The following is a 13,941-nucleotide window of genomic DNA, read 5'->3' as shown; positions in this document are numbered from 1 at the left end:
TACAAAAACTGTGACAACTATGAGGAGGTAATTTTTTTGTAACTTATACATTTAAATTATATTAAGCCTTAATATCTAATTAATGTGCCGCTACTGTCACTACCTTCGGGCTAGGGGGGTGTGGTTTCAGTCACCAGACACCTCAGCTCCTCCCACGTTCCGCCTCTTTGACCATTTTTGGTTTTCCAAAAGTGACCCGCAGTGCCATGAGGGGCTTCAAAAATGCCCTTCAGAAAAATACGGGTGATGTCACAGACACTACATCCATGTTTTTTACAGTCTATGGTATAAAAACACTCAACAATGTCAAAAACGGTAATCGGCTGGTACAAGAGCACTAGATTTTTTGTTCCATTGACCTCCATTAATGCATCAAACCGGAAACGCAAGCTCATATGAAAAGTTTCGCATTTCGCTGCACTCGGAAGTTCAAGCATAATGAACAGGGTTCCCACAGGTCCTTGAAAAAGTTCTGGAAAAAATCCATATTACTCCCTGTGTATTGTAGGATAATACTATAAAAATTCTACACTTTTTAAGCATACATGCTAAACTGTTCACTTTAAATGCTTATATCTTCTGTATGTGAATGTTGATTCATACCAAAATGCTTTTTTGTATAGTTGTGTTTGACACATGAAAACGTCTCGGGTTACGTATGTAACTGTTGTTCCCTGAGAAGGGAACGAGACGCTGCTTCTCCCCTGCTATACTTCCTGCGTCCCTGTAACGCCATCTTTGGCAACATTTCAGATAGCGATATACTTTCTGGCTCCCGCGTCACCCTGTCTTTGTCGTTAAGCCTCACCATTGGTTGAATTTGATATACAACTTCAGACGCACTTACCCTTGGAGGCGTCCACGAAGTGTCACCCCAGTGACGCAGCGCGAGTTCCCTTGAAAGGGAACTGTAACAATGTATCTTTAAAGGTAACACTAAATGTAACCTTGCTCTCACTTGAAATGTGTCCCCACATTTAGTCCTTGAATTTGATGGTATTGGACCTGGAAAGTTCTTGAAAGGTCATTTTAATTTGAAGTTAACTAAGGTGTGGGAACCCTTAATAAAATTTGACCAGTAGATGATCGATACGTCAAAGCGTGGCCTTTTCAGGTAAAGACTGAAAATAACAATATCACATAATTTTGTACAACAATAATAAAAGCAACCATAATGCACGTCAGAATCCATGGTGTGTAAATAAAAAACACTTTAGCGTGTGATATCCGGTTGCTGTAAGGGTCTGTTTATAAATTTTGCATGCTGAAAGTCTAGTGTTACTGCTGCATAAGACATTATCAGTGCAGGTATACCGACTGAGTCATTTTATTTTTTTTGGTCTGGCCATTAATTCCCATTTGCCTTTTCTGCTCAAAATGGCAACACAAATTGCACCATTATATCTGTATCAGATATTGTATTAGGATCTCGGATGCAATGATGTCTAGCGTCTGCGATTCTAATCTGATAGCTGCTGCCTGGTCACATTTCGTTATTAAATTTTTTCTTGCACTAATAAAAATGCGCTTATGTCATAGCAGGTATTGATGTTTTCGCATTTTGTTCTCTTTGAAAGAGCTGTAATTATTTGTTTTGTTCGTCACCAAGCGCAAGGACTCGATCTCCTACCGATGAAATAGCTGTAGACCTCTCAAGATCATTTGTGATATGTTCCATCTCTTGCTCGAGAGGGGATGGGTGCATGTTGGGTGAAGGTTAGGAGAATGATATGCTTCTTAGATGAGCTTCAGCAGACCCGAACTGACATTCACTGATTCACATCATGAACCGTTGGGTCAAGCCTTCGGAGATTGGGTTCACCAGACGCTGGCGGGGGAAAGGCTCTAGCGGCACATCAGGTCTTACAGCCCATGGGTCTGCCTCTGGTTGCTATGGTAACAGGTTTACGGTCTAAAGATTTCAGCCAGCATTGTTGAAAATGTGCTCCGTGAGTACTAGGAGGGATTTTGGATGCTATTTATAAGCGTTCGTGAAAAGGATGCTCATTTGATCGCAATTCTGAAGGCCTCTTATAGGAAGATGAACTTATTTGAAGTGTAAATTTTGCTGTAGGTGTACATATAGTATAGCTTCCCACAGGGACCACATGGGTGGTGAAAGATGAAAAATGAAGGTGTTCCATTACTGAGATCATAGGTTCAACTCTTAAGTGCGGTGTACGTGGTTTTTGAGACCATTTTTTAGTGTAGATTGCTTCGAGAATTTATCTCTGCGAAAGATCTATTTGCTAGCGCGTTGTTGACTTCTAGAAGTGACTAATAGCCTTATTATTACACCATGGATGACCATGTTTTTCTAGTTAACAGAAGGATTTTTAAACGGTACTATGAATTATTCTTTGCTTCGTGGAAAACAGGACTGCATTTGGAGTCCAGGATCTCTTAGCCAATAATTATTTTCTCAGATTTCTCACTTTGTGACATTATGGGTTCTTTGGCAAACATCGTCCATTACCTCAGATGCTTAAAACGGATGCTCGCAGCAAGTCACAAAGCACCAAAAACTGACCACCATTCTTACAAAGGCCAGTGGGAAAGTTTCAGATTAAGTGATTACAACAGCTTCAGAAGATATGAAGTCACGTATTGACTGATGTCAAGCAGTAATGTTCAGCGATGTTTGTGAAACAACTGGGGTGTGTTGAATGATCTAATGACATAATGGAAATAACAGGAGATTAAGATGTGCACTATGAGACGAGCAAGAAATGAGAAAATCCTCTCACTGTTACTTTCATCCCCCTTTTTTCCATTTATGGGATACAGACAAGCAGAACAAAAGCATCACTTTTGTTTTATAGATTTTGTTTTACACTGCCAACATCCTATTTCCAAGATACAAGAGAAAAAATTATTTATGAAAGGAAAGTTTTAAATGCGAAAAACAGTTTAGTTCATGAAAACAATGAAACGCTGATTTCTGTAACGGTTTGCACTATTGACTACAGCAGTGGTTCTCAACAACCCCCCCCCCCCTTGTGTACGGTGGATCCCTTCATGGCTACTAATGACAATGTATGGCATAAAACATTCCAAAACTTAAAATTTGACTTAAACAAAAAATTTAATTATATAGTAGCCTTATTTTTCTGGGGTTTAATTACATAAAATGTATAATAAATTAATTTATTTTATAAAATGTCCTTAAACAGGGGCCCCCTCTGCACCATCTCAGGGCCCCCAGTTTGAGAACCACTGGACTACAGTATTGTGATTTGATACTACTTATCCACAAGTGTCCTGGGGGAGATACTGTAAAAAAGAAAGTGGGTGAAACTTTTGGTGAGGTGGCGGAGTTAGTAGGGCTGGGTATTGTTAGGAATTTCACAATTCGATTTGATTTCGATTCTTTAGGCTTCGATTCGATTCAATTAAATATTGATTTACTTCCTTCGATATTGATTCAATAATAAGTAGATACACAAGCAATTAAGTACTTGAGTATATTTTTAAATAATGTATGTAGTATTACTTATGTTCAGAGGTGGAAAAAGTACTAAAATATTGTTCTCAAGTAAAAGTAAAGTTACTTTAATAATATTTTACTTAAGTAAAAGTAAAGTTACTGGTCTAAAAATCTACTCAAGTAAAAGTAAAAAGTAAATCATCTTAACTTTACTCAGAGTAAAAGTAACTTTTTTTTACAGCGGGGAGAGGTGGAGGATTTTAGTATAGTTCAAAAACGACAAGGGAATATAAATCTCAAACTAGTTATTTTTAATTGTAGGAACATCTTTACAATTAAAGTGCAATAACAAAAAGTTAATAAAATAAAAAGCTTTTTTAAACTAAGAAACATTCATGGAATTATTTAAAGATTTTACATTATGTCATACTTTTGACACGTTTATTGTCTTCTAGCTTCCCTGACCTGGGTACCTGATATCAGACCTTTATTCTCTCTCTGCATTAGCGCGCGCCTGTCTCGTCCGTCTCCATGGTTCTTTTTGCGCGTTCCCCCGCTCAGCAATCATCCGTTGCGTGTCTTTATCACCTTGCTTTAAAAAAAAAAAATTACTCAGTAACGGATATGATTTAAAATGTAGCAAAGTACAATACTTCAAACAAAACATACTTAAGTAAAAGTAAAAGTACAGATTTTAAAAACTACTCAAAAAAGTAAAAGTACACAAAAAACTACTCATTTACAGTAACTTGAGTAAATGTAATTCGTTACTTTCCACCTCTGTTAATGTTTGATCACGTTGATGGTACAGGCTTAAAAGAAGTGCTGCTGTTTGCCATCTTTGATCTTTCTGTTTTGATATAGCGCGGCTTGTACAACGCTGAACGCTCCCACTAGAGTGTTGCCCACAGCACCGCCACTGGCCGGGGGGGCTGAATCAATTCATAGGATTTGATGAATCGATATTGAATTGAGAAACAATTAATTGCAATGCATTGATGAATCGATATTTTTACCCAGCCCTAGGAGTATAAACGGTTTCATCGGACGCACGTGCGCTGACGCGATACACATCTGGATCCGAACTTTACTTCCAGTTTCATTTTTTTTTAATGGTCTGACTAGTTGCTAAACTGATCTCTTGAACAAATACCTCGTCGAAAATAGCAAATGTTTGGTTTTCTAGGTAATCTATGTGTTGTTTTTTTGCTTGTATTATAAATAAACTACGTTTAAAGAACTTTGTTGTTATTGCGGAGTTTACCGGAAGTTGCGTGCGGACCATGACAGCCACTTGTTTATGTTGTTACTGTTGAAACCATCTATATCAAATGGTATTTTGTGTGGTGTATAGGGAACAGGTTAGGTGTTTTTCGGATAATGTTTTTACTATTTAGGGCGGTTTCATATTTGTTGCGATTGCCTGGTCTGAACCCGAGTTCTATTGCACCCCCCTCCCCATGCCCCCCATGGACTGTGTTCACATATTATTTTTGCATCCGAACCGCGGTACGCTTGATTTCGGAATGCCTTCGCAAAAATTGACGTCGGCAGACAGCCCGTTGTCATCGAAACGACTCTAGTATATTTGCGGCAGACATACGCAAGTGCGTTTCTGTATTATTTATTTGAAAACAAAACCAAAGGTTTAAAAAAATAAGAACAAAAGTCAAGCAAGTATTCTATGCATTTTGTTTTCAAGGTAAGTGCACACACAAGTCTGTTTTGGTATCTTATGGCGCTTTTCCATTGCATAGTACCCCACGGTTTAATTTAGTTTGGGTCGGGTCAGCTCACCTCACTTTGGTGTGGTTAGCTTTTCCATCGAGTTTGGTATCACTTCGCAGCGGGAGGGATTATAGGCATGTCGTTATATTTGCGCTGCCTACTGCTGTGACATCATACAAGTGAGAGCTTTCTTGTACATTCCCATACATTTATTTATTTTTCAGTTCCCCCACAAAATTAAAATTGGCAACCACAAATAGATGTTTGCACATCGCGTTTTTCACTAACGTTACTTCAGATTCACAGGACATTTTCTGTTCAAACACCCGTGGCGTCAGTCGACGGCGCTCCCCTGAGCCTCATTGAAGTTGCATTTAAGCATATAATGCTGACATGCTCGTCGCGAATGTTCCGCCAAAACTGCAAGTTTGGAAAAAATGTTATGGTGTCCCTGATTCTCAACCTGTGGAGGTTTTTTGGGAGTTTGCGAACTTAAAGCAGAGCACAGATGACAACATTTTTGCTCGAGACAGCGTAAGCTAGCCTAGCACAGGTAAAGCTAATTTACATTATAGCGATGACGCTGTAGTGACAATTCTCTCAGACCAATCAATGACCTACAGTGTTTTCGCGTCACGTTTGGTATCAGCTCGGGTCGCTTGGAACCCCAACCGAGGTGGTACGAAAAAAAGTATTGGGTACTACGTACTGCCCCCAATGGAAAAGCTCCCAAAAGTAAGCTGACCCGACCCAAACTAAACCAAACCGTGGAGTACTATGCAATGGAAAAACACCATTAGTGGGGACATTCCACGTAAACGTAAATAACAGGGGTTCACTTCCGCAATTTGGTATGATTGCGCTCACATCAGCAGCAAACCGTTCTGGAGTTCACATGAACCGGACCACAAACCTTTATGAGAGATGTCATTATGGAACTCAGGCACAACATGTGCTGTTCGTGGTTGTACATATAACCGGAATAAACGTGAGTGTTTTGAACATAAGCCTAAAACTAAATAGAAGTCTTCCTGCTGTACAGTTTCCATCACCTCCCAAATACGACAAATCAAAAAGAATATGGCTGAAGAACTAAAACTTAAAAACACCCCCAAAACACTTGTTTGTGTGCTCGTTTCAGCCAACACAGGATAACCCGTACCCAACCATCTACTGCGGAGGGTACTGGTATTTCACCCTTTTTTAGGTTTCGTTGAGGATGTGTTCCCACATCGTTAACAAGTTTGGATCACTATATCTTTAGTGACTGTCAACTAATGAATAAGAGTGTCACGTCTCGCTATGCGTCCCGCTTGTTTACTTCGGACCGGAAGACGCGCCCACTTTTGACGCAGGAAACTTGTGGAGCTTTGGTAGAAAATATAAACTAAGCAAAATTGTATATGTCTTGATTTAATTTGTCTTTTGGTTTCTTATTCTTTAGGAAGTTTGTTAATAAGTGAAGTTGCTGATCTTCTGGATCAGTCCACTCTGCAGACACTGAAGAAAGAGTGTGGAGGTCTCCAGACCCTGCTGAAAAACAACCACCAGGTGTTTAGAGGTATTCAGATCTCTTCCAGCGCTATGTTCTCCAGCTATGATTGATGGTTGACAGATGTTGCTTTTCTACTTTGCCTTGGTTTTCTACAGTTTTAAAGCATTTATGCATTTGAAGTTGTGTTTAAAAATATACAGTCTGATCATTTTAAATTAAATAATGGTTTTAATAGTATTAAATATATACATATCGGTTGTGTTTAAAAAAATAGCAGTGTACTAATAAAAGTGAAAAAGTGCAGAAATGTTATAAATACATTTTATTTCCTTATTTTAAATGTATTGAAAACATTACACATTCAATTTTAAATCAAATCATTAACAATATTTACAAGTCTGTCTTGTTCTTTAAAAGGGAAGAAAAGAAAATTTATATTAAGCTGTTCAAAAAATAGCAGTGTCAATATTTTTCTCTGTAGACACTTAAAACTGAAAAAAATTCTTAAGATTTAACTTCACTTTAAACTCCTAAATTACTAATATTTAGTTGCATAACCATTGTTTTGGATAACTGCTGCACATCTGTGTCAAATTAAGTCAACCAACTTCAGGCACCTAGAAACAGGTATTTCAGCCTAGGATCCACAGTTCCTGTCAATTTTTAGGTTTTGCTTCAGAAACTGCATTTTTAATGTCAGCCCACAACTTTTCAGCATAGTAGAGATCAGAGGATGGAGTTGGCCACTCTATAACCTCAATCCTTTTTGTCTAAAACCAAGATTTTGTCCTCTTTCTTGTGTGTTTGGGATTGTTGTCTTGTTGAAACACCTGTTATAGGGGCATTTCCTCTTTTGCAAAGGGCAACATAATCCATCCAAAACATCCAAACACCATCATTTTTGCACAGTGTACTGTGGCTTGTATTCAGTACCGAGGGTCACCTGAGGTTCTAACCACTAAACCCAAAAGAACAATTTTACTCTCATCGGATCGGAAAAGGGAGTTCTAAACTATGAAAGTACCTCTGGTGAACATTACAGGACAGTTTAAACCTCCACAAAATATTGCTTTTCAAAGGAATGCTCTCGGGTTGCCAGTCTGTATTAATATTCTTATTTCTAGTGTGACAGGTACGTTTAAAATGTTTCTTTCTGGATTTCTTTGCTTTTTCATAGTGGAGGGTGGGAAGGTGCTTATTCGGGATTGGAGAACACATACAACAGCGCAGGGTCCTAGAGCAAGCTCCAAGCGCAAACCCCCTCCCTCTGGTGCCCTGAAGACCCGACTGTGCTGGTTTCATACCCACCATCCACATGGTTGCCCTCTACCCAGTGAGGTCTGTGCCTTTGCTCATGGAGAGACTGAGTTAAGACCCTCCACTAAACCTCCAAAGATGATTCGAAAATAAACAGGAGACTGAACTTTTTTTTTAAGGTGGCTGTTCTACTGACTATTTGGAGAAAGAAAAAAGTACCAAATATTTTAGTTACTTCATTGATATTCATTAAGTGTTCATGGTGGACATTTTAGGAATTTTTTTTATAGGAATGGAAATGAAGTTATCAGCAAAACTGTATCTCTGTTTTATGAGAAACGCCTAAAGCCAAAATTTTTGTCAAATAAATCTCAAAACTATAATGAGATGCATTGAATTTTGGCAGGATATTCACCCACTGGTGCATAAAAGGTTTCTGTTGGGGCCTGTTGCAGTGTAAATGTTAGGGGCATGAATAATTTGGAGTGCATGTGGGGGGTTGGAGCGTGTGGGGCTCAATGCCCCTCTACTAAAATGTCATCGGACAGGATGTTCATCTCAAACCGGTGGGAGTCGGTCGAGGTCAGGATATTTGGGATGTGTGATGCAAACAGACTAAACATTTGAAAAATGACCCCTGGAGAATTGGCACATTCATAAATCAGATAAATCACAGTTTAATAGACCGAATATTAAAATGCTCATAGTAACAGAATTGACACTGATTAATTCGGACAACAGGAAATCATGATTTTCAGCCATATAAGACACTTTTTACAGAAAATATTGTTATGGCCTATAACATCTTGTGATCTATGACAATGTGCACCAAAATATAAACCATTTGAAAAAAGCATAAAAATTACATGGATACCAAATGTACCTGCAACTACATAATCACCCATGTACAGTATATATGAAATGATATAAAGAATAAATGCATACATTACTTAAAGGATTAGTCTTTTAAAAAATCCAAATAATTTTCTTACCACCATGTCATCCGGGGTGTTGATGTCTTTCTTTGTTCATTCGGGAAGAAATTGTGTTTTATTGAGGAAGACATTCCAGGATTTTTCTCGTTTTGATGGACTTTGGTGGACCCCAGCACTTAGCAGTTTTGATGCAGTTTGGAATTGCAGTTTCGAAGGACTCTGGGCGGTCCCGGGCGGGGCATGGGTGTCTTATCTAGCGAAACGATTGTCAGTTTTGACAAAAACATGCACTTTTGAACCACAACTTCTCGTCTTCCTCCGGTCGTGTGACACACCAGCGCCACCTCACGTAATACGTCATCACGTCAAGAGGTCACGGATGACTATCGATATGCCCCAGTGTTTACATGTGTGGAGAAAGAGGACCGTTCTGACATTGTTATATGTTGGATGATACTAATTAATGTCTTTGTGTCAGTTTATTGTTTAAAATGGTCCGCAAATGTGCATTTCATATGTAACACGTGGCCTTTCGACGTCATTGCGCAACTATGTGGGGTCGCGCTGACACGTCGCACGGCCGGGGGAGGAGGAGAAGTTGTGGTTTAAAAGTGCATATTTGCTGGATGGGACCCTTGTGTTTCGTTTGGGATCGTTTGGAGTCCTTTGAAGCTGCAATTTTGGGCTGCATTAGGACTGTTAAGTGTTGGGGTCCATCAAAGTCCATTAAAAGGAAAAGGATCCTGGAATGTTTTCCTCAAGGAACATAATTTCTTCTCGGCTGAACGGGGAAAGACATCGACGTTTTGGATGGCGTGGTGGTGAGTAAATTATCTGGATTTTTTTTTTTTTTTAAGAAAATTGACTAATCCTTTAATATTAAATGGTGCATAATGACAGGTAGCAGCCACGAAAGTCTTAACTGCCAATATGTGCATTGTACACAAAGTATAAAGAGCAGTTGAAATAATGCTGACTTGAATCAGGCTGATATACATGTGTCATAATACAGTGTGTTTCTTTATGGTAAAGAACTATCCACGTTAATATTCCCTTATTTTCACTGGAAGGTATTCTGCTCAAGCACGCTTCCCAGTACGGCCTATTTATGTCAACCCATGAAGAGAATGCCCTGTTTTACTTGTGCATGTGTTATGTTTGCGTATATATAGTATATTCATGCAGTTGTTTGTCGTTCCTAGATACACAGATCCATTTAAATATGTTTTCATATCTTTGAAAATTAGATGCTATGGATGGAACTCTCCGTACACAGATATCAGAAAATTTTTCATTTGGCCTAATTATTTTAAAAGCATCTTTGTAAGGTTTTTATATTTGCAAAGCAAGCAGCTTGGTTCTGGTTTGACAAGTCTCCAGCGGCAGCCTGCAAACCTAATGAAGATGCATGGCTTTATTGATTGCTAGAAGGTTTAAAACAGACCACCGTGTGTTTCTTTTATGTTGAGCCAATTCGTTAGATGTTGGGTATAACCAGGGTGCAGATACGTGCGACCCTTCACAGTGTTTTTTAGAGTTTAATGAGGCAATTTATGTAAGGTCATATCCAAGTCTGTAGGGATCTGTCAGTCTCTCTTCTTCTGATGAGAGATCAGTTTGTTAATAGGTCCGGACTTCCAAGGAAAACACTGATGATTAATCGAGTGACCTCATCATCTTAGTTGGACGTTTCTGGAAGAGCAAGGAAGATAGTTGGTGACGATTTGTTTGTGTGTTATTTGCACGTGAAGTCTGTACCTGTTACCTTAACTGAGATGATTTTCATATATGTATACAGTATTTCCTTGTGACATTTGACCTGCATGGCAATGATTGATCTGCAGTTCATTTTTGCTGTGCTACCTGTATCATCATTTGTTCTCGCCTCCCTTGTGCAAAATAGTATTAGTGGGTGCATGATAGATAGATAGATAGATAGATAGATAGATAGATAGATAGATAGATAGATAGATAGATAGATAGATAGATAGATAGATAGATAGATAGATAGATAGATAGATAGATAGATAGATAGATAGATAGATAGATAGATAGATAGATAGATAGATTTATAAGGGCGCTCAACTAGGGAAAAAAAGATATAAGCTTCCCAAAGACCAAAACGCAGTCAAACTGTAGCTCACAGTTTAACCCAAGTCTCTGCTTCATCTGTTTATCTTCTTTATAAAAAATCGTAGACACACTTGACACTGAATAAGCACGTCTGATATATGGGCAGTTAAAGTTGAATCTGGGTCAGCGGAGGGAGGAATTAACCTGCTCCTGTCTCTCTTACACATTGTACTGTACTGCTGTTCTGCAAACTCTGTCTTGTCTTTTTAAGTGAATATGAGTTTCCAAATATGAATCTTTCTTTACTTAGTCATAGGAAATATTGTATTATACTGACTCGGGTCTGTAAAAATAGTGAAAAATGAATTGCATTAGGTTTTACAGCTGTACAAAGGAGAATTTGAGGTCATAACTGGCTGTAATGTGGGGTGTGTTTGTTCTGTTTATGAAGGGAAACAGGAAACTAATGGGATCAATTTGAGGTTGTTGGCATCACTATTGGCAGTGGTGTCTGGTGGACAAACCCTCTTTGGGTTTGGTTTGGGATTTTCTTTGTGAAATGTAAATTCATGTTGCAATCCATTTGATGTTTATAAGTTACAAGAGTGAAGTCATATGGAAAACGATTGTCATATGACAGATGCTTTTATCCCAAGTGACTGCAGTGCATTCAAGCTATACATTTTCTCAGTATGCATGTTCCTTGGGGATTGAGCCTGTGACCTTTTGCACCACAAATGCAGTGCAAGTGAGCTACAGAAACACGACCACCTGGGACCGTCGGAAAAAAATCAATGTCAAGTGTTTTGTAAGCCGATGAATGTTTAAATAAACAATATTAATGTTAATATGAAGTGACTGCATCTCCGAGATTGCTGGCGTTGCTGCGGGAAAGTTTTACTTGAGAAAAAACATTTTCTTTTTGTAATATTTGTTTTTCCTTTATTTTTGTACTGTCAATTATTGTCTAGCATAAATGGTTTCTGCCTCTCCTTCTCTTAGAGAAAATGCCTTTAGGTCTTGGTTATGGTAAGCCTCTGTACTCTGGAACACATCAAGGAATGTTTCTGTAAGGCCAGGACTCTACTGTGAAGAATGTTGCTGTAAAGCCGCACATCTTTCAAAGCAGATTCATAATAAAACTTTTTCTCTCTCTCTCTCTCTCTTTTTCTTCCACATATTTTTCATTCTCTGTTTCTTGTTCTTTGTTTGAAGGAGAGTCGTGCTATCTAAACCGTTTGTGATTGACACTAATTTCAGGCAGCACTCACTGAAAATTACAACACATTTTCTGTCTTATCAGTATTGTACTTAAAACAGAGTCCTCAAATTTTTTTCTAATGCAAAATCTTGCCATTCCTATAATATAGGACAGTGGTTTTCCGCAAGATGGTGCCAGGGGGGCCCCAGTTTTATGACATTTTATGAAATACATTAATTTATCATGAATTCTGTGTAATTAAACCTAAAAAATAAGGCTACTAACCAAAAGCACTGCTTTTTTGTATAATTTAATGTTTTTTTTTATTAAAATGTTGAGTTTTAGAACAGTTTTTTGTCACAAATTTTTTTTGGGGGGCCCCGAAGGAATGCACAGTACACAAGGGGGGCCGAATGCTGAAAAAGTTTGGGAACCACTGATATAGGATATATATGACCCTGCCTGTGACAACCCAGTTAAAGTATTTTTTTGTGTTTTACTGTTTTCTACATAAAATCATCCTAAGTAAGGTAAAGAACATTCTGTTAAAGGTGCAGTGTGTAATTTTTAAAAGGATCTCTTGACAGAAATGCAAAATAATATACAAAACTATATTATCAGTGGTGTATAAAGACCTTTTTATAATGATTCGTTATGTTTTTATTACCTTAGAATATGGCGTTTTTATCTAAATACACCGAGGGTCCCCTTACGTGGATGTCGCCATTTTGTGCCGCCATGTTTCTACAGAAGCCCTTAACGGACAAACTTTTTTGCTAAGTTGTCTCCGTCAATGACATGTTTTTCCGGTGGCGGCTACTGTAGCTTCTCTATGCGTTTCAAAAGCAAAGGGGTGAGCAGTGGACTGAGCTGTTGGTTGCAATTCGCAACCTCACCACTAGATGCCGCTAAAATGTACACACTGCACATTTAAAATAAAACCTTGATATTTTTAATATTGTTTGAGCAAGGTCATGTCAAACTTTGATGCTCCTTATCTCATTATTATCCAGACTTTAGCCTGGAGTTTAAAGGGTCACATAAAGTTCCCAAAAAGTATTAGTGTGCCTTTGATTGCATTGCATAACAAAACATCAAATGAAGTAGCAAGTAACTTTTTAAAGTGCACCTATTTAAAAAAAACTTATTTTGTGTATTTGGTATTATACAATGTGTTTGCGTGGTTTATGGTTAAAACAATTCCACATACCGTACATTTTTGTAGCCCTAGATATCCTACCTTCCTCAAACACATTGTTTTTGTACAAAAATCGATCTGAAAGTGCTGTGTCCCTGATTGGCCAGCTAATCTGTACGTTGTGATTGGCATGAATACCTCTGACGTCAGCCCGAAATGTGACGCTTCTTACCATGTTTGAAAGATTTGCTCACAATGCAATGCTTACAGGAGTTAACTTACAGGCTGGGAGGAATTATGATAAGGTCAGTCTTGTTTACATCACCAATCCCAGGAAGTAAACTGTTGCCTACAATCCGTGTGTTTGTTGTAGTCCAAGAAAAGAGATTTAGGTTTGAGACGATAACTCGCATCATTGTTTACTTTGGGGTATGTACCTTTTGCATATCATTAACATACTAATACAAAGGAAATGTTAAATCATGAATTGGAAAAGGTGCTCTTAAATTTACCTAACTGGTCCCAAGTCATTTTTGGAAATTAAGTAACAGTTTACCCCAAAATAAAAGTTGAGCCCATATTTTTTCTCCCTCAAAAGTATTCTGGTTGTGTAATTTTTCTTTCAGTCAAACACAGTCAGAGTTACTGTATGTTAAATAATGTCTCTTTATAATGGCATTGAATAGT

The 13,941-nt window shown here is 38.2% G+C and overlaps 1 protein-coding gene across 3 annotated transcripts in view; it reads left to right on the top strand.

Annotated features, from left to right (window-relative positions):
* The window catches only part of trmt44 (tRNA methyltransferase 44 homolog), a 32,969-nt gene extending 24,679 nt beyond the window's left edge, over positions 1–8,290 (top strand). For all 3 annotated transcript variants that reach the window (XM_055212092.2, XM_055212091.2, XM_055212093.2), the window contains 2 exons: positions 6,600–6,716; positions 7,828–8,290. In XM_055212092.2, the coding sequence (XP_055068067.2) occupies positions 6,600–6,716; positions 7,828–8,060 (350 nt within the window). In that variant the 3' untranslated portion in view covers positions 8,061–8,290. The remainder of the gene's footprint in view (positions 1–6,599; positions 6,717–7,827) is intronic.
* Positions 8,291–13,941: the final 5,651 nt, after the last annotated feature.

Source organism: Misgurnus anguillicaudatus, chromosome 21 (genome assembly GCF_027580225.2).
Source record: "Misgurnus anguillicaudatus chromosome 21, ASM2758022v2, whole genome shotgun sequence".
Lineage (NCBI taxonomy): Eukaryota > Metazoa > Chordata > Actinopteri > Cypriniformes > Cobitidae > Misgurnus > Misgurnus anguillicaudatus.
This window is presented reverse-complemented; position numbering and strand designations above follow the sequence as displayed.